This window comes from Callorhinus ursinus, unplaced genomic scaffold (assembly GCF_003265705.2).
Source record: "Callorhinus ursinus isolate GAN/ISIS: 27379988/994484 unplaced genomic scaffold, GSC_fseal_2.0 scaffold16, whole genome shotgun sequence".
In the NCBI taxonomy this organism is placed as follows: Eukaryota; Metazoa; Chordata; class Mammalia; order Carnivora; family Otariidae; genus Callorhinus; species Callorhinus ursinus.
In genome coordinates, this window is record NW_027397078.1 from 24,293,524 (window position 1) to 24,314,801 (window position 21,278).

At 40.4% G+C, this 21,278-nt stretch overlaps 1 protein-coding gene across 4 annotated transcripts in view; it reads left to right on the forward strand.

The window, feature by feature from the left end:
• The window catches only part of APOO (apolipoprotein O), an 85,974-nt gene that overhangs the window by 55,114 nt on the left and 9,582 nt on the right, over positions 1 to 21,278 (forward strand). The window contains exons 8-10 of one of the 4 annotated variants that reach the window (XR_012381044.1): positions 3,717 to 3,782; positions 5,374 to 5,405; positions 7,268 to 7,523. The exons of 1 other annotated variant lie outside the window; for it this stretch is intronic. Coding sequence is in view for 2 of the 3 variants with exons in the window: in XM_025857860.2 (XP_025713645.1) it covers positions 3,717 to 3,752 (36 nt within the window). In the remaining variant the exon portion in view is untranslated. Of the gene's footprint in view, positions 1 to 3,716; positions 3,783 to 5,373; positions 5,406 to 7,267; positions 7,524 to 21,278 lie in introns of those variants that run through there. 2 more of the 4 variants (XM_025857860.2, XM_073901979.1) reach the window with 2 other exon arrangements.

The following is a 21,278-nucleotide window of genomic DNA, read 5'->3' on the forward strand; positions in this document are numbered from 1 at the left end:
GGGCGGGTTTTGACAGAATTCATTTCAGTTCCTTGTGGTTGTAGGGTCAAGGTCTGTTTTGCTGGCTGCCAGCTGAGGGCTGTTCCTAGCTTCTAGAGGCTGCAGCTTTCCTTGGCTCATGGCCCTCTTCCTCCATCTTCAAAGCCAGCCACTGCAAGTTGAGTCCTTTTCATGTCCCATTTCTCTGACCCTGTCTTTAGCCTCCCTCTTTGACTATCGGAACCCATGTAATAATGCAAAATAATCTCCCTGTTGGAAAGTCAGCTGATAAGCAGCCTGAACCTCCCTCCATGCTGCGGAAATTCACCTTTGTCATGTAAAGTAACATAGTCACAGTTTCCACCATTAGGATGCAGACATTTTTGGGGGAGGCCTGATTCTGCTTACCATATCCAGTGAACTGGGATGTCATTGGGGTCTTTAACAGGTCATTTATCCTTACCTTTTATTTCTCCATCAAAAAGGTACATGATCTTCTACCTAGGATAAATAATGTTTATTGAGTGCTTGCTGTGAGCTTGGTCTTGGGTGCTAAACTCTTTGTTCACAGAGTCTGCGGCAGGTTCTATTATTCCCATTTTATAAACGAGGAAACTGCATTTGGGGAAGTTAAGTAATTGATCAAAATAATCAACTGGTGAGGGGCTCAGACATTTCACTGGGCTAGTATACCTCAGAGGTTTGTCTGGAAATGCCTCTTCACATGGTAATGCGTACTAATTGGAAGTAAATGTTTGGACTAAAACAGTGTTTTGATTTTGCTAATAGAAATTATCATTCATGTTCATGGCTGTGGTAAGAAAATAAATTTTCTTCTATAGCCTAGCCAAGTTAACACATAAAACTAACCATCACAGTGCTATTTAGCTTATTCCTCTAACCCTGTATAGTCCAATATGGCAGCCAGCTATTGGGTACTTGAAATATAGCTAGTCTGAATTGAGGCGTGTGCTGTAAGTGTAAATTCACGCAAACTTAGAAGACACGATACAAATAAAAAGAAGGTAAACTGTCATTATTGTTATACTGATCGTATGTTGAAATAATAGTATTTTAGATATGTTGGGTTAAATAAAATGTATTAATTACTTTAAAAAACAATGAAACCAGGGCACCTGGATGATTCAGTTGGTTGAGCTCCTGACTCTTGATTTCGGCTCAGGTCATGGTCTCAGGGTCCTGGGATCGAGCCCTGTGTCAGGCTCCATGCTCAGCAGGGAGTCTGCTTGAGATTCTCTTCCTCTCTCTCTGCCCCTCCCCCTGCTCACACGCACTGTCTCTCTAAAATAAATAAATAAATCTGAGAGCGGGCACCCCACCCAGACACCCGTAAATAAATAAATCTTAAAAAAAAAAAAGCAATGAAACCTGATAGGTATCAAAATTAAATTATAAGGAGAATCAGTTATAAAATATTTCAAATACAACTGTCTGAAAAATGCAAAAAAAAGTTAATTTCTGGCTTGTACTAAATCACAATATTTTGAAGTCAGAGAATGTTTTTTTTTCTGAGATCATGGCAGTTTCTGCCAAGAGAAATCTGATTTGTAATAGGGTGGATGGGTTCAATATTTCCTTAGTGAGGTATTTGACTGTCATGTTTTGTTATACTATAACTGATACGTAACCAAACAAGAAAAATTTCCTAGCAACAGAGTTGTTTTCCTCAACCAGAAGAATATTTTATGTGCTCATTTTCTGAATGTCCGAAAGATAAAAAAGCTTATGAATTTAGCATCTTATATTTTGGGGATTGAAATGCTGGTGAGTATAGATAATAAAATATATAAGAATATCAGTAGAAGTACTTGGCAAACATTACATTAAGGTAATTCACACCTAAAATATATTTAACGAGGTAGAGAACTATATGGTTTTTATGATAGACCCAATTGTCAGACATGGTTATCTCACTTATCTTCATAAATGAAATCTCTTTTTTTTAAATCTCTTTTGTTCTTCATTAATTACATACCCAAACTTTTTTTTTTTACCCTCATCAGATCTCTAGGTTCTGAATAAACATTTCATTGTTTCTTCAACAAATGTTTAAATACCATGTGCTAGGATGTCCCTAGGGATATTGTGCCCTCACGAAGCTTATGTATTAGTAAATGATTCGGCTTACATATTAGTAAATGAATGGAAGAATTATACAAATCGGGAAGGACATGGGTGCTGTGAATGTGAACAGAAGGTTCTCATCTAAATCAAAGGACACGTGACGGGAAAGCCTTGATCTAGAGGATGAATAGCATTTAGTCAGGCAGAAAGTGGGATTGACCAGTCTTAGGTCAAGGGATACATTTTGCAAGTTCTAATCCTAGGAAGGAGCTTGGCAGGTTGGAAAAGCAACAGCAACAGCAAGAAGGCCTCTGGGTGTGTGTGTGTGTGTGATTGTGGCTCTCAAGGAATACAGTAAGGCACACGGTACTGAGTCCCATAGAGCTCTGTTCAGAGCAACAAGTAGACATGGGTGTTATATGATGATCCACCAAGCGTGTGTGTGTGTGTGTGTGTGTGTGTGTGTGTGTGTGTGTGTGTGTGATTGTGGCTCTCAAGGAATACAGTAAGGCACACGGTACTGAGTCCCGTAGAGCTCTGTTCAGAGCAACAAGTAGACATGGGTGTTATATGATGATCCACCAAGCAATACATAGGGCCTTGTTCCCCAGAACTTCATCATCAAGTGGATGTGGTCTGGAGATAGGGTAACCATATAATTTATCATCCAAGTCAGGATATGCTTGAGAGTGAAAGGAGGTGCTGTTAATTATGCTGGGACAGTGGGTATAAACCAGTATAACTTGGGCACGCCAGGATGTATGATCACCATGCTTACAGACCAGTTTTCAGCCACTCCAGTAAGCCTGGAGTTGCCTAGAAACCATGCTCTGAAATTACAGGGTTAGTATGTGTTCCTGCTTTCTCACTTTCCCCCCTCCTTCACCCATGGATAACTCTTGGAGAAGGCCGCCAGGGGAACCTGCACCAAGTCTAGACCACGGAATCCCAGCCCCATTGCCCGCTCACCTACAGCCTACTGTTTTCGGGTTGCCATCTCATGAGAGTTCACCCCCTTGATGGACATCAATTCTTATTAACATGTTTTCAGAATTACAGTATTGAAAACATACAGGAAGGAAAGTAAAGCCTTAAACATTTAGCTCATGAACTTTTCCTACTAGAAACTTTCCTACATCACTTCTGGTAGATGAAATGACCTAATTATACGTTCCCAGATGGTGGCCAGGCAGAATGGGTGTGGTCCAATTATAACCTCTTTCACAGTAAACATGTTTTGTGATTTGGCCCCTATGGTGGATGATACACAGAGAAGAACAGCTTTATTCTTTATTTTTATTTTTTTTTAATTCTTTAGCAATGGCAGCAGCATAAAGTAGTAAAGAAATCTTTTCACTCTTGGATTTTTTTATAGAATCAGCTGTTTGGCTGAATCTCTGTGGTAAGGATTAATGGAGCTTTAGTTCCTGCTCTTCTCTGTGCCAAAGTCACTGTCTACAGCAGGGCCCTCAGGGAGCCCTCGTAATTCCTTCAGTTAACTGAGAAATGGGTCAGGTTGCATTATAAGAATATTTAATGTTGTATTCAGCCAAATACTGAAGATGGGCACGCTGAGACATTCCAGTCTTTCTTTAGAAGTTTCACTATTTCTTTTTAAACTGTATTAATATTCTTTATTTTTGTTTTATAAGCCAGGAAATGTGAAGAATTCACCTGGAAATAAATAGAATGCTCCATGCTCTGCCCATTTTAATCAGGTAAAGAACAAGAGAATTCTATAATCATTTTTAGCCTTGTTAACACCAGCTGAAATGACTTGTCCTTAATTAACTTAATTAATTATAGCAGTTTCAGCTTCATGTAGATACATAAGGGCCGGTATGATGTTTCATTCCATCTTTAATTTGTGGACTTGAGTGCCTTCACTTGTTTAATTGTGTTCATTCCTGAGAAGTACCTGGGTTTTTTAGGCAAGCTAGAACTTGGCAGTTGGGATTTGTCTAGAAAACTATTTCAAACAGTTGAAAAGTGCCATTATTTCTTAGGTTTGTGTTTTTTTTCAAATAAGACTTTACTATAGTAGGCACCCTTGTATTCATCTGATAGTCATTAAATAAACATTTGTTGAATGAGTGATGGTTGTAGAGAAGCTCAAGATTATATAGAAATATTATTATAAGTACCATAGGGAATTCATAGGTGTAATTATTCTTTCTTTAAAGATGAGTAACCTGAGGCTAGAGAAATTTAGGATACCAGATGAAGTCAGAAAATCAGTGTGATTTCTTCTGCTCTTATACTCAATTCACTGTCTTCATTCATTTGTTCAATATTTACTCATGAATACCAGCTAAGTATAAAACAGTAGTTATATTAATGTTCATTTGTATATATATGAAAAATTATATAATAGCACTTGTGATTTCCTGATAAGATTATAACGAGTTTGGAAACAAATATTTAGCTACAAAAAGTGGCTTAATTCTGGTATATCCATGAAGAGGAATGTTATTATGTTTCAGTAATATTTAATTGCATGGAAACTTGTTAAATGAAAAATAAAGATAGTATGGTACATTTTTAGAGATGATAAAGACCAGGAAATACAACAAAAAATTTAAGTATGTATCTTAATTATGGATGTTTTTATAGTTTTTCTTCTATTATAACTTTCTATATTTTAAAATATTTTGCAGTGAATATGAATTTTCTTTTATAGTCTTTTTTTTAAATCACAGCTACACTTATTGTAAATCATAGCTGCTATTTACAATCCATGAAAGCCCTCAGTGTGAGGTTTTTCTTTCTCAAGCTGTCTCCATATTTTTAGAGATGCAGAGAGTCATATAGTCTTAGAATTTGAGAGGGGTCCTCTGGCCCCCCAGCCAGCCTCAAGCATAAATACCCTGTAGCTCTGTGTGTTCTCACTTTTCCTCCTCACTGATAGGCACCTTACCCCATAGGGCAGCCATCTTTGGATGGTTCTGATTTTTAGGAAGCTGTTTCTTATACTAAGCAAAAATATGTCTTTTTGTAACTCCTATGCATTGGTTCTGATCTTGCCTTAGGGGTCACAGAAAACAAACCCAGATCCTCTTTCACATCTCAGCCCTTTATATGGTAACCCCCAGTGGTACTTCTCAAATTTTATTATACAAACAAATTACCACAGGAGCTTGTTAAAAGACAGAGGCCTAAGCCCCACCCCAGAATCAGCATCTCTGGAGAGCCGGGCCAGATGTGTACTGGATGGATCTGCTATTGGAAGAGAGACTAGAACGTGAGCAGCCAGGAAACCACATATGTCCTCCAGAAACTTGACATTGAATATATTATGTTTCTCTGCAGGGACAATGAGACTTGGAATACAGGGAAACAACGTAAATATCTATTTCATCTTTCCAAAATACTCTGGGCCAGAGTTCAGCTTACTGTATATACAACCTTGATTTCATTCTTTACTTTTTTACTTCTCTATTGGAGATGGAGTTTTCAATTATAAAAGTGATACATATTTGTTGTAAAGAAATTTTTTTATGGGTGCCTGGGTGGCTCAGTTGGTTAATCAGCTGACTTTGGCTCAGGTTGTGATGATCTCAGGGTCCTGGGATCCAATCAGGCCCCGCATCGGGCTCCCTGCTCAGTGAGGAGTCTGCTTCTCCCTCTCCCTCTGCCCCTCCCACCACTCGTGCTCTCTCTCAAATAAATAATAAATAAAATCTTTTTAAAAAGAAATTTTTTTAGATAAGTATTTTTAGTTTATCTGGTTCTCTATTCCTTTTCCATGGTTAATTTCTGTTAATAGTTTGACATTACCATTCCAGACATTTTTCTCTGTGTGTAAATGTGTGCATACCTTCTTTTGGTGTTTTGACAGAATGAGCTCATATTCCTTGAATTGTTTTGCAAGTACACTGAAACCTCCATGAGGGAACATATCAATTTTATTATTACACCTAAAGAAATTAACACTAATTGCTTAATATCATTTCGTATTTAGGTAGTATGCAGATTTCCCTGATTGTCTTTTTGCATTGGTTTATTTGAATCAGGAACCAAACAGGATCTGCCCATTACATTTGACTGATAGGTCCCTGAAGTCCCTTTTAAACTGTAATAGTCCCTTCTCCTTCATTTTTCCCTTGCCATTCATTTTTTGAAAAACAGGCCTATTTATCCTTTAGAAGATCCCACATTCTGGCTGTGGCTGAGTGCATCCATTTAGTGTCATTCTGTTGATCTCTTGGTTCCTCTCTTTTCTCCATTTCCCATAAAATGATAGATCTGAAGGCTCCATCATATTGAGGTTCAGTTTCGGTAAGAATACTTCATAGACAGTGCTGTGTTTAGCTGTGTTGAACGAATGAAATAACTTGCCTTTTTTCACTTAATATATTATGTGCATCTTTTTCTCTTAGTACTTAGAGATCTGTCTCATTCCTCCTCTTAGCTGCTTAATAATTTCCTAGTATGGACTACCATGGCCTATTGAATCCTTATCAAAATAGGTCATTTCCAGTTTGCAGTTTTAACAATGCAGTAAATGTATTGAATTCTTAGAGAAGTCCAAGACAGATTAATAAACTGAAATGGGAAAAGTAAGCTAGAGGTTTACATCTTTAACTTAAGAAGTTTGGTTTTATATTAAAAGATATATTTGTATCTAAAAATATATCTCTCAAATACTTATAACCCTCTAATTGCTAAGTAGATTCATTACATATTGGGAAGAAAGCAATCTGGAGAAGAATCCATTTGTCTTTGGTGTGTCTTTGGATGATGTGTGTTCCATTCCAGAAAAGAATAGTGGGGTGATATGAGGAAAGGTATATGTTAGACCCGACGGTGATATAATCATACTCTCCTTCAGCAGGTGGATGGAAATGTAGTTGTTTGGTTTTTCAGATGGGGAGAGATGTAGTGTTTGCTGTGCTGTTTAAGCATTTATTTTTTATTTATTCATCCATCCATCCATTTAATTATGCTCAGGTACACAGTCAGTTGAGAATCTGAATGTAGTTTGGATGAAACACAAAACCTTTCTGCTTTGTAGTTTAAGTGTCTGTAAAACAGAAATAATTACAGTTTTTTTCTGGTGCATGATGATCCTTATGGTCATAATAGTAATGTAAATATTTGATAGGGTTTCTCAGTTTAACCTTAATGAATTTTCAAAAAGCAAAGTTTTAGAGTTTCTCTTTTTCTCCATGGTAGTTTACTTATGGTTTTCTTTTTCTTTTAGTTATAGGTAAACATTGGAAACTCCATGCAGTAAACCAGTATTTCTACAGAAAAATGGCAGAGAAGCCAGTACTGAATATAGTAAATTGGCTTTCTTCAGGACAAACTATACTAGGCTTCTTTGTTATCTTGGGTGATGCCATACTGCAAGTGGACTAATCGGAAATCCTTTCACCTAGAGATAATGTCTAGCCTTAGAACTCCTCATTCTCAAGTTGCTATTTATGTACATAATTAAAATTCCAAATTAAAAGAAATGTTCTGCTTTTTTTTTAATATTGCTGAGTGACAGTTTAAGCGTATCTGGTGCCCATGTGTGCGGTGTGCATGGTTGTATGGGTTGTATGTGTGGTATGTCTCTCTGAGTGTACGTGTGTGTGTGTGTTGAAACCGGTAACCCCCCTCAGGGCAGTACCAGCTGGAAGTCTGCACAGTGCAAGCCCCACAAGAGTCGAGTCAAGCAGAGTGGCTCTAGAGCTGAGAGATGAGGCTTCACCGGCCAGCCCAAGAACGTACCTTGTAAGTAGTAGCTGGCCTGACAGTGATTAGAAGACATACAGAAGAGAACAGTTAACCGTGACCCCTTGTTGTGTTCCGTTGCCTCCCACCTTCCACAGATCTTCCCCTTCTTGAAGGCCAGTGAAAGATGCATAATGAAGCAGTCTATCCTCGGCTGGTGGAGGAATGGTATGTGGTCATGTGTGTTGGTTCTGTGTGTGTCAGCCTTGTATACACTTTTGTGGCCCCTGAATGCACAGCTTATTGAACTTTGTATTTGCAGTGCTGATGGGAACAGCAGGAGCCCCTTTTGACATCAGCCAGCGAGGGAGGTTGGCAGGGGAACAGCGTGTGAAAGGGAATTGAGAATTTCCAGATTGCAGTCAGATTGGAAATTAAAAGTCGTCTTTGTATTCTTGTAGTGTCAATTTAATTCCGGATTGTTGACCTTCCACATCTGATGGCATTTGAGAAGATAGCACGGCACAAATGGAACGTGCTCATGTTAACGTTTCAGTACATTTGATAAAGCCAAAATGGCCGAGAATGTTGCCAGCATTATCACCGGTCTAATGAGCTGAAGCAAATTTGTCCCTAGAATAATCCCCGTAGTGACCCAGAAGTCTATTTCCTTTTTTGCCAAAATACTTTCGTGTTACTGTACTAGTCATCCAATTACATTAAAGCTGTGCCCTAAATTTAATATCTCATAAATATACTATTATTATTTCAGGCTTTTCCCATTGGCTTTGCTTCCTTTATCACCCCCAGAAAGTAGAAACTCCACAAGTTTCCTCGTTCCTGAGATTGCTTGATCTAGAGAAGATGAAGAAATGGCTCTTGAGGTCATTAATCAAAAGGTATTTGAGTGCCTCCTAACTGTAACTGATATTACTTCCCATTTTTAACCGTTTAGTTGGTATTGAAACATTGCCTTAAAACCTCTTAAATTCTCCAAGGGGATTGGTGGGGTGGGGGTCACAGAGCCGGCTTGGAGTAGTATGTGGCCTGTATCTAGGACAGCAAGGTCATCACTTTCCAACCAGGCTAACTCAGTTGCTCTTTATACTATGATCCTTTTCTTTGGTGATTTGTATCCAGTGCTGCCTGCCTTTTACATTTATCACTTTTTGCTTGCCTTCCATGAACCCTGAACTGTAGGGAATAAAAAATTTGCATATTATAAGGTCTTGCATTTCTCCAGCTCTTTATACTTTTCACAGTGCTAGTTTATATCTTTCCTTTCTTGGCTTATTCCTGGCCTCAGTATGTTTGTACTCTGTTTTTCTGTGTCCTGAGGTAGTACTTTCTACTTATGTTTACACTTTTTATTCTGTGTTTTTATGACCAGTTCCCCTTATGATAAAACTGAGACTCTCAATTCAGATTATCTGTAACTTAATCAGCACAATTCTATTTGAATAACTCTAGAGACTTTGGAGGGAATGTTCTCTTCCGTACAGAGTGATTTAAGGTGCTCTGAAGAGACAAATGTGGTGTGGTCTGTTCTGTGATAATGGGGTAGTTGGAGTCCTAAGAAAGATTGCTTTATCACAAATGAAGATTGTAAAGCAGTTGTTTCAGTGGGGAAAAAGGGACCAGAGATGCTAAAGAATGCCTTCATCAGTCTTATCACCTGTGTTGCCGCTTGGGACAAAATCAAAACAATAGTGGTAGATAGAAGAACCAAGATGAGCTGAGGGACCGCCCATCTTGGCGGTACAGTCGCAGGTACCTGGGCTACTGGGTTAGCAGCTTTTATGGTAAATGTACTGCTGGATCCCAGCCGACAGGTGGCCCCTGTATTGCAAAGTATTTCCCCAAAGGATCAATGACATTGGATTCAAGTGGCCTAAAGGAGATTCAAAATAAGGTAAAATGCTTCTGTTCCCGTATACAGATGAAATAATGTGACTTGTTTGGTTAAATAGCCAGCCAATGACAGTTAAAATTAGGCCATGTAGGGGCGCCTGGGTGGCTCAGTTGTAAAGCGTCTGCCTTCTGCTTAGGTCATGATCGCAGGGTCCTGGGATCGAGCCCTGCATTGGGCTCCCTGCTCCTCGGGAAGCCTGCTTCTCCCTCTCCCACTCCCCCTGCTTGTGTTCCCTCTATCACTGTGTCTCTGTCAAATAAATAAAATCTTTAAAAAAAAATTAGGTCCTGTAGTGAGTATTACTGATTTTTATTCATTTAAAGATCAGAATCCTTGAATTCAGTGAAAAAGAGACAGATTATGTTCTCCTCATTGTTCTATATTAATGAACGCACTTTGCACTCATTTTCTGGGAAAGGTTTGATATGTAGAGAAACACTTTTCATTGTGACCAGCAGTATTCATGTTTATTATATAAGCTGAATGGTGTACAATGAGTGTCAATGTTTTCACTTTTTAATTTAATGCACCCACCCAATCTAATGCAAAAACTTCTGTCAGAGGGACCAGCAATATATTTGTGGGACTAAATTTCTCATCCAAGGCTTAATTTTAATTAAAGGTAAATATCTGAAATAAAAGGAATCTAAACTGGTAAGGAAGAAGTAAAACTCTCTTTGCAGATGACATGATGCTATATATAGAAAACCTTTAAGACTCCACCAAAAAACTACTAGATAAATGAATCAGTTAAGTCTCAGGATACAGAATCAATGTACAGAAACCTGTGGCCTTCCTCTACCCTAAAAATGAAGAAGCAGAAGGTAAAATTAAGAAAATCCCATTTATAGTTGTACCAAAACCAATAAAATATCTAGGAATAAACTGATCAAACAGGTGAAAACTATAAAACACTGATGAAAGAAATCCAAGATGACATAAAGAAATGGAAAGACATTCCATGCTCATGGGTTGGAAGAATTGAGTTGTCTGTACTACCCAAAGCAGTCCACACATTTAATGCAATCCCTATCAAAATACCAACAGCCATTTTTCACAGAACTAGAACAAACAATCCTAAAATTTGTATGGAACCACAAAAGACCTCAAATAGCCAAAGCAATCTTGGAAAAAAACTGTGGAGGTATTATAATTCCAGGTTTCAAGTTATGTTACAAAGGGGTAGTCATTAAAACAGTATGGTACTGGCATAAAAATAGGTACATAGATAAATGGAATAGAACAGAAAACCCAGAAATAAACCCACAATTATATGATCAATTAATCTTCAACAAAGGAGGAATGAATATACAGTGGGAAAAAGTCTCTTCAACAAATGGTGCTGGGAAAACTGGACAGCTACATGCAAAAGAAGGAAACTGGACCACGTTCTTTCACCACACACAAAAATAAACTCAAAATGGATTGAAGACCTAAATGTGAGACCTGAACCCATAAAAATCCTTCAGGAGAGCACAGGCAGTAGTTTCTCATACACGGGCTAGAGCAACATTTTTCTAGATATGTCTCTTAAGGCAAGGGAAATAAAAGCAGAAATAAACTACTGGCACTCCATCAAAATAAAAAGCGTCTGCACAGCGAAGGAAACAGTCAACAAAACTAAAAGGCAACCTACAGAATGGGAGAAGATATTTGCAAATGACATATTTGGTAAAGGGTTAGTGTCCAAAATATATAAAGAACTGATACAGCTCAACACCCAAAAAACATAATTCAACTAAAAAATGGATGGAAGACACAAACAGACATTTTTCCAAAGAAGGCGTCCAGATGGCCAATAGACACATAAAGAGAAGTTCATCGTCACTCATTATCAGGGGAATGCAAATCAAAACCACAATGAGATTTCAGTTCACACCTGTCAGAATGGCTAAAATCAAAAACACAAGAAACAAGTGTTGGCAAGGATGTGGAGAAAAAGGAAACCTCATGCACCAATGCAAACTGGTGCAGCCCCTGTGGAAAACAGTATGGAGGTTCCTCAAAAAAATTAAAATAGAACTACTCATGATCCAGTAATTGCACTCCTGGGTATTTACCTCAAAAATGCAAAAACAGTAATTCAGAGGGATACATACACCCCTATGTTTAGAGCAGCATTATTTACAATAGCCCAACTATGGAAGCAGCAGAAGTGTCCCATCAATTGATAAATGGATAAAGAAGTGATATATATATATATATATACACACACACACGTGTGTGTGTATTTTATGTGTATATACACATAAAATGGAATATTATTCAGCCATAAAAATGAAATCTTGCCATTTGCAACGACATGGATGGAGCTAGAGAGTCTTACGCTAAGCAAAATAAGTCAGTGAAAGACAAATACTATATGATTTCACTCATGTGGAATTTAAGAAACAAACAAAGAAAAAAGACAAACCAGGGAACAGTCTTGACTATAGAGAACAAACTGATGGTTACCAGAGGGGAGGGTGGGGGAATGGGTGAAACAGGAGATGGAAATTAGAGTATACCTACCATGACAGGAAAAAAATGATAAAAGATATAATGGTTTCATTTACCACCAGCTGAAAGGAAGTTGCTTGTGGTTTTGGTTTTCACCCTGTACACCTCCCTGTCTAATGTTTTGTTTCCCTTTTGATAGGTTCACATTTCAGGTCCACAGTTAGCTAGCACATAGTTCTAAAGGTACAATTAGGTCAGACTCTAGACATGACCAAAGTTCAGGCTTATTTATATTTAGGAAATGATAGCCAAAGAAATTTCTGGACGGAGCAAAAGTTTGTTTTCATAAGCCAGTGTTTCACTGTTTCACATTTTGTTCACTTAGCAGTGCTGAGTAAGTGACCTGTATTTCACATTTAAGGGCCTTTGTCTTCTTAATCAATTCTAAAGCTTTGTTGTTGCACTTCAGCTGTGAGTCTGGGAGGCAGAAGAATAGCGTAGGAAGTGGCTCTTCTCCCTGCCCTCCCCCAACCTGTGAAATAGTCTTCAGACTCAGTAGCTGCAAGAGTCAGTCCATAAAGTCTCTCTTCTCAGGTACACCTTGGGACACTCGGCTCAGCGTTGGCCCATCTGGTGGACACAAAAGTAAAGGCAAAGATGGAGAAAACTACAGGATTCAGACACTGCTCCCCACACTCAAAAGTGAAGTCATAACAAGTCCTTCCAGTGCTTAGATGATGCAATACTCAGATTTTGTTAGTGACTCCAAATTTGAGTGTGGTTGGAGGCATGATTTTAAATGCTTTGTTCACTATAGGAAAAATACTAGCTTTTAAACATCAGCTGTCTGATTTATCTTTTTTTTTTCTTTTTTTAGGATTTTATTTATTTGAGAGAGAGCACAAGCCGGGGGAGAGGCAGAGGGAGAGGGTGAAGCAAGCTCCCCACTGAGCAGGAAGCCCAAAACAGGGCTCAATCCCAAGACTCCGAGATCATGACCCTCGGGTCAGAGCCAAAGGCAGCTGCTTAACTGACTGAGCCACTCAGGCATCCGTGGTTTATCTTCCATATCTCTTCTAAACTGGGAGAAAATGGCCCTCAGCTAAAGAGTGTCTGAATGCACATATGACTTTGTCCTGAGACCCCAGGAAGATCATAAGAGAGGGAATTTTGTTTTTCCTTAAGAAGAGAGGGATTTTTAAGTTGTCATTAGCGCGCAAGGAAAGGATGGGGAGAGGGAGACAATGGGCCCCTGGTTTTTGCAACACACTTAGTGGAACTGTTTGACTCTTGAAACCCTGCACCCATATAACATTGACACAAATAAAAGTAACAAAAACATTTAAAAGAATTCTAAGAAAAGCAAGGAAGTTAACATTAAAAGTCTCATATTTACTTTGTAAACTTTGGTTCCATGTGTTCAATGGGGCCCTTCCTGTCCTGAGTGCAGTATGATACATTTCTGTCCGTTTTTCCAAGTTTTAGAAAGTTGTGGTGTGACTTTTATCTGTGGCATTTTCTGGGTCATATCTCTCTGATTTCGTTTCTGACTCCTTCTCCAAGAATGCATTACTCAAGAGGGAAGCTGTGATTCGTATGGGGGCATGGTCCCCGGGATCCAAAGTCACGTTGTTTCCATGAAGAAAAGCAGACTGCTTCGTGTCGTGTTAGACTTACCGAGGCTCTTTAGATGTGGTCATGGCCACAGTGCTCCCACGACCTTCCCTGCTTCGTGTTCCCCACTTGCCTCCTGCTGGTGAGGCTGGTGAGGAGGATATGTCTTCCTTTCTGCATCTCCTCTCTGTCCTGTCAGGCAAACATGACATTGTTTTCTGCTCCTCACTTTGTGTTCCTGGCTCTTTATGGGCCCCACTGATCTAAAGACGCTTAACCTACTACTAATAGATTTCTTTGTGCGATTGTTGTTTCCCCTTGGGTCGCCTTCTGTTCTTGTTCCTCATTTCTAGGCAGGATGTGAGATTTAGGAAAAGCTTGCCCCTTTACAAAACCTTTTTAACTTGTTTGTACTCCTGTTGAATTCACCATCACTCTTACATTTCTAAAGAACTACATTTCCAGACGTGAAAACCTTCTCTCTCTGGAACTCCCGGATCCCTTTGTAGATTTTCTGTGTCCTCATGCGTGCTCTACCCTCGTGAGTTCGCTCCTGATCTCTAGTAGACTACTCTCCCTGAGACCAGGCCAAGTGTCTTTTTCCTTAGTGGTCTCACAATGCTGACCTCATGCGCTGACATATACGTGGCAAAATGTGTGCTGAGTGTGTTCTTTAAAGTTCAAGATTGCATTATGATTTGGTTTTATTTGAGCCCTTGGGGCTACCCATAAGCATTGGATTTGTTTGATGGCCACCCTTCCGAGAGTGTGTGTCCCTCTGTTTCTGACTTCTGAATCTAAACACAGAGGAGGTTGTGCTCAGTGTGTTCAATGGGGCCTTCAATCTCTGTGACTTTTCCCCCTCAGATTGATGAAGCACCCCTTGAGTGCATGGTCTAGATATTCTCTTATGTTGGACAGGGAGGAGAAATAAGGTTACAGTTCAGATGCGAAGACAAAGCAAGTACACAAAACAGTAATCACAGGCAGCATCATCATAACGTGCAGATCAACTAGCTGATAGTAATTCTGTGTATTGGTCTTATGCAGAAAAGCACCCAAGGATATTTGTCTAAAACGTGAACATAATGTACCTAGGGAGTGGTTTTACATTTTTTGTGTACCCTAGCTTTTTTAGAGGAGGAAGAAGAGTAATCAGAGGAAACAAGTCTTGTACAACAGGACATTGGTTTTGGATGGATGTTTTTACTTTTAGTCTGTTGGGACCTAACCTTTGCTCTCTTTATGTGATTATTGGAACACCTTCTGTCCCCAGCAAGTCTGGCAAAAGTTACCTTAGGGTTGGGCTTTTGGGGCATCCTTGATAGATTCCTCTAGCTCATTCTTAATGTTATTACGGATAGACAAGATTTAATATTTTATTCCTTTCAAGTACAAAAGGGAATTTAAATATCTACCTAAGAGTAGTACCAGATGAGGGGCGTCTGGGTGTCTCAGTCAGTTGAGCGACTGCCTTTGGCTCAGGTCATGATCCTGGGGTCCTGGGATCGAGCCCCATATCAGGCTCCTTGCTTGGCGGAGAGTCTGCTTCTCCCTCTCCCTCTGCCTGCCACTTCCCCTGCTTGCACTCTCTTTCTGTCAGATAAATAAATTAGGTCTTAAAAAAAAAAAAGAGTAGTACCAGATGAAATCCTGCAGGTCCTGCTTTAATGAATAAATACAATTTATTTAAAATTAATACCCATTTGCATAATAAGGTATGCCACAGACCTTTAAAAATCTCTTAGTAGCTTAAACATGCCACTATACAGTATTTACTATAGTAATATACTGACTTTTTAAAAATTCATGGATGGGATAAACTTCAGCTCACTCTAATGATGATAAATTTGAAATATTCCTAGACACCAAATTTGAATGTTTCCCTAAGTAAACTGTAAATTAGAGCTTGAATGAGTGCTAAGGCCTCTGTGCAGAAGAGTTAACATAGCAGGTGCAAGACCGCCGTCTTTTAGAAAGGTCTGCTTGCATGGTTGGCCCTTAGGAAACTCAGCTTCTCAAAAGTTCCCCAAGCCAATAAAAGCTGGGGCACCAGACCCTACACGTATATTGTTTGTGTAAATGATGTGATTTATGGCAAACACCTGATTTCCTTCTGGGAATTGGGGATTTGGGTAGTTGCTAGGCCAGGGCTGCTTATGTGACCAGCCCCCAGTAAAAATCTTGGGTGCTGAGTCTCTAATGATGTCCCCAGGTAGCAGCATTATACAGGTGTGGCAGCATTTTTTCTGCCGGGGAAAGGAGCACGTTTAGTGTGTCCCCTCACAGGCAGGGAAGGAGGGAGCCTATGAAGGAAGCCTGTGCATGGATTTCCTCAGACTCTGCCTGTGTCTTTTTCCCCTGGTGGTCTTGTTGTGTACCCTTTGCTGTAATAAATCTAAGCCTAAGGACAAATGTATGCCGAGTCCTGTGAATCATCTTAGTGAATTGCCACATGTGTGGGTAATCTTGGGAACCCCCCTGAAACAGCATGTTGAGATGGTATTTGTTTCATTTATGTTATGCTCTCTTCCCCTCAGCTTTAGAGGAAAAATATAAAAGGACTGTTATATTTACATTAAATATTTCCAGGTCACAAGACATTAAAAAACAGTTTTTATTCATCTTTCTCAAGCAAAGAGAAAGTAGTTTTTGAAAGCCATAGAAAGTTCTAAGCTCCCTTGTTTAGACCAAATTAGTGATTAGATTTTTTCTGATTCTCACAATAGAGTCTTTCTTCCTTCCCTCACGCTATGGAGGCAAGCTGTTTGGGCTGGTTCATAAGTAAATAGGTCATAAACTGCACTCCATTCAAAAGTGACGTACTTATGAAAGCATTTATTTGTCCTACAGAGAGAGTACTGGCTCATTTCAAATATTGTTCTCAGCCTAGATTAGAATGCTAAAGAGCACACATTGCACATTTTGTTTTAAACACAACAGTTTAATTGTTTTTTGATGGTGCCATAAATATTTTCGGGGAAAGCACTACCAAATAGGTAAGACTTTTAGGAAACTGTGTGGGATCATAGACCTAAATGTAAGAGCTAAAACTAGAACTCTTAGAAGACAACATAGGAATAAATTTTGGTAAAAGAGTCAACCGTGACCTTGCATTTGGCAATGGTTTCTTAGTTACAACACCAAAAGCACAAAGGAGCAGAACAGATAATTTGGACTACTTCAAAATTTAAAAACTTTTGTGCTATATATAAACAGTAGGATCAAGAAAATTAAGAGATAACCCATTGAGTGCAGGAAATACTTGCAAGTCATATATCTGATAAGAGACTGTATCCAGATATATAAAGATCTTTTACAACTCAACAATAAAAAGACAACCCAATTAAAACTGGGCAAAGGAACATTTTCCCAAAGAAGATACACAGGTGGCCAATAAACAAATGAGAAGATTTTTACCATCATTAGTGTTACAGCAGTACAAATGAGAACCACGATAAGATAGCACTTCACAATGTAAGCATTGAGTTCTCATGTGAATCAAATCTCACTCTTTGGTAGATACCCAAGAGAAATGAAAATATGGTGCACGTAAAAACTTGTCCACAAATGTTTACAGCATCATTATTTATATCAGCCAAACAGTAGAAACAACTAAATGTCTTATCAACAGATGAATGGATAAACAAAACGCATTTTCATACAGTGGAATATTACTCAGCCGTAAAAAGGAATGCAGTACTGGTGTATGCCACATTGATGACATTTGAAAACATTATGCTAAGAAGCCAGTCACATACTATATGGTCAGACCACATATTGGATGATTCCATACATTTGAAATGTCTAGAATAGGTAAATCCATAGAGAAAGTAGATTAGTGGTCGCTTAGCACTCTGGAGGGTGGGAGTGGAGTGTATCAATCAGGATTCAATTAGAGAAACAGAACAAGGAGGAGATATATTTTGAGAAGTTTATTGCAAGGAACTGGCTTAGGTGATTGCTGGAGTTAGCTAGGCAAGTCCGAAGTCCATAGGGCAAGTCATCAGGAAGGGCACGCTAGAATTCTCGGGGTGAGCTGGAGCCACAGTCTGCAAGTGGAATTTCTTCTTAGGAGAAACCTCACTTCTGCTGTTAGGCCTTTGAACTGATTGGATCAAGCCCATTTACATTAAAGTCAGCTGATTATGGACTTTTTTTTTTTTTTTTGGCAGAGAGAGACACAGGGAGAGAGGGAACACAAGCAGGGGGAGTGGGAGAGGGAGAAGCAGGCTTCCCACTGAGCAGGGAGCCCCATGCGGGGCTCGATCCCAGGACTTTAATCACATCTACAAAATATCTTCACAGCAGTACTGAGTGTAACACTGACCGTCTTTGGGGCACCTAGGTGGCTCATTTGTTTAAGCTTCCGCCTTTGATATCAGCTCGCGTCTTGATCTCAGGGTCCTGAGTTCAAGCCTCGCATTCCACTGGTGGAACCTACTTAAAAAAACAACAACAACAACAAAACAACTGAGCATCATGGGGTGAGGCATGGAGGGGGAGTGACTGCTAATGGGTTTCATTTTGGGCTGATGAAAATATTCTAAACTTGTCATGGTTGCAGAGCTCTGTGAATATATGGAAAACTATTGAATTATATGCTTTAAATGGGTGAATGGTATGGTTTGTGAATTATATCGCCATAAAGATGTTAGTATAACTAATAAGGTATAAATACACACTGTATGTGTACTTGAACATCCGTGTTCATAGCAGCACTATTCACAATAGCCAGGAGGTAGAAGCAACCCAAATGTCCACTGATAGACAAATGGATAAACAAAATGTGAGATATCCATACAGAATATTACCCCTAGAAAGGAAGGAAATCCAAAACAGACCATTTTTTTATTTTATTTTTTACATTTTTTATTTTATTATGTTAATCACTATACATTACATCGTAAGTTTTTGATGTAGTGTTCCATGATTCATTGTTTGCGTATAACAAACCATTTTTTAAATAGATTTTATTTATTTATTTGACAGAGAGGCAGCGAGAGAGGGAACACAAGCAGGGGGAGTGGGAGAGGGAGAAGCAGGCTTCCTGCAGAGCAGGGAGCCCGATGCGGGGCTCCATTCCAGCACCCTGGGACCATGACCAGAGCCAAAGGCAGATGCTTAACAACTGAGCCACCCAGGTGCCCCACAAACCATTTTTTTTTTTTAAAGTTAGAAAACCCTGTCACATGCTGCATCATGGATGAACCTTGAGGACATATTAGGCTCAGTGAAGTAAGCCAGTCACAAAAGGACAAATGCTGTGTGCTTCCACTGATAGGACCTTGTCTAAAGTAGTCAAATTAATAGAAATAGAATGACGGTTGCCAGGAGCTGAGGGGAGGGGCAAAGGCGGAGTTCCTGGTCAATGGCTACAGTTTCAGATTTGCAAAATGAAAAAATTCTAGAGATCGCCTACAGAACAGTGTAAACATTTAGCATCACCGAACTGCACAGCTGGAAATGGTTAAGATGGTTAAGACCTGGTCTTGAATGGGAATGTGGCTGCCTGGCTCTTCTCTGAGTTTGGGGGGTAGCAGGGGGGAGCCGCTCACCTTCCGGGAAGTGACGCAGAGCCACAGAGCGCTGGTGCCCACCTGGCTGCATTCTGAGACTGGCCTGTTGCAGGCTGTAAGTGGGGAAGCCGAACAGGCAACAGCTGCAGTGTTGAACCAGAAAGTATTCTCACTTCCTGGTTTACCCCTTTGCTCTCTAAGATCTGCCAGTCGTAGCAGTTGACAGATTCCCCCAGGGGAGGGGCGGCTGGAACTGGTGAAGTCAGGCAGCCTGGGGGCCTTGCCCCTTGGGCCAGGAATGCCCATGCCTTAGCCCTGGGGTTTTCAATCAGGCGGTTCTGCCCCCAGGCGACCCGTGGCAATGTCTGGAGGCATGTTTGGTTGTCTCAACTTGGGAGGGTGGGTGCTAGTGGCTTCGTCTCGGGGGAGGCCAGAGATGCTGCTAAACTTCCTCCAAAGAACAGAAGAGCCCCCCCAGCAGAAAATGATCCAGTAGTGCTGGAGGTGAGCAACCCCGCCCTGGTGCCCTGGACCTTTGCAGAGCTAGCTCCTTCTCACCCAGGTCTTGACCTCAGTTGATCTTTGCTTGGATGGGTTCTGATCAGCCAGCATAGTTTTGTTCTTTGTTGTTGTTACACTATCACTATATTATATTTTGCTTGTCTGTCTTTTGCCTGCAGTCTTACCCTCCTCTCCGTGTACAATATATTAATGACTAATATAAAACCCCGAAGTCTGCAAAGATGAGTCTTTCCTCACTGCCACATCCCCAGCTTCTCACAGAATGTTTGGGTCCTCGTGAGATGAACTCGGTGTTCGCTTCATCAAAGAATGGAAAGGGTTTAATTTGCTCTAGTAGCCTGACCTCCTCCCTGTCCCCTAGGGCATATGCCTGAAGCCTCTGACCCCTTCCTGCCTCCCCAACTCCTCCTCCTACTCTGGCGGGAACAGGGAAGGAGTGAAACTCCTGGGGGGCGGCCCCTGGGAAAAGCAGACCTGCAGGACTCAGGGAAAGTCCCTGGAACCTTCACTATTAGAGGAGTGGTTGGAGAGAAAGGACTCCTGGAAACTAAAAAGCTGAATGGAGAAAGGCAGGGGGAGGGGAGTGTACCCGTCCATTCACCATTTTTAGTGGGAAAGAAAGGACCTCCCATTTATTGAGTGCCTTCTAGGTGCAGGGCAAAATAATCTTACTTAATCTTTTTAATAAGTCTGAGGTGAGAACACTCAAGTCTGGCACACTGAAATGACACGGCTACACAACTAGGAGGCGGCAGAGTTGAGATTTAAATCAAAGGTGTGATTCCAAAGGCCAAGCTTGTTGAATCTTTTGGGGAGACCCGGTAAGAAGAGTCCTCTCCTCGAAAGAGCTTCCAGTCTGGTGGAGGGGCAGACGGGCCCACAGATTAGCATATGAAAGTTATAGGAGGTATGGCCTCTTCCCCAGCTTGGAGGGACAGGTGTCACGTCCCCGTAATTAAGTTAATTGCTCACACACTTACATATCCAAATTAGTAGGCAATCCAGTACTGTGTGCTCGTTCTCCCTCTCTCTCTCCCTCTCTCCCTCTCCTCACTAGATTGTTTTCAAGAACCCCAGGTGTTTGAACCCCAGGGTTTTACTAGGCCTGAGTTAATCAGTTCTAAATGAAAGATAGATGTGTGGTTCTTATCACCTGGTCACTACATAACATAACTGAAATGCCTACTGAAATTGGGCATTACAGGGGCTGGAGTGGTGGCCCAAGGTCACCACTCTTTACACTCCTATAGCAGCTGATTTATACTCATGGACTCAGCCATTGTCCCAAAGGGAGTCCCCACGCCAGGGTGGTTCCAGCCTCAGGCATGTACCGCCAAACCTGTGATGATCAAATAGGGCCACAGCAATATTTCTGGTTCCACATGTTCTTGTAGAACCTAGCCATCCCTCCCAGCAAAAGGTGGAGTGTAATTCTCCTCCCTTGGAGTTTGGGCTGACCTTCGTGATTTCTTCCTATCAAATTGGACGCAGTAGAAGTGAGGCTGCATGACTTTTGAGGTTAGGTCATAAAAGGTGATGTGGCTTCC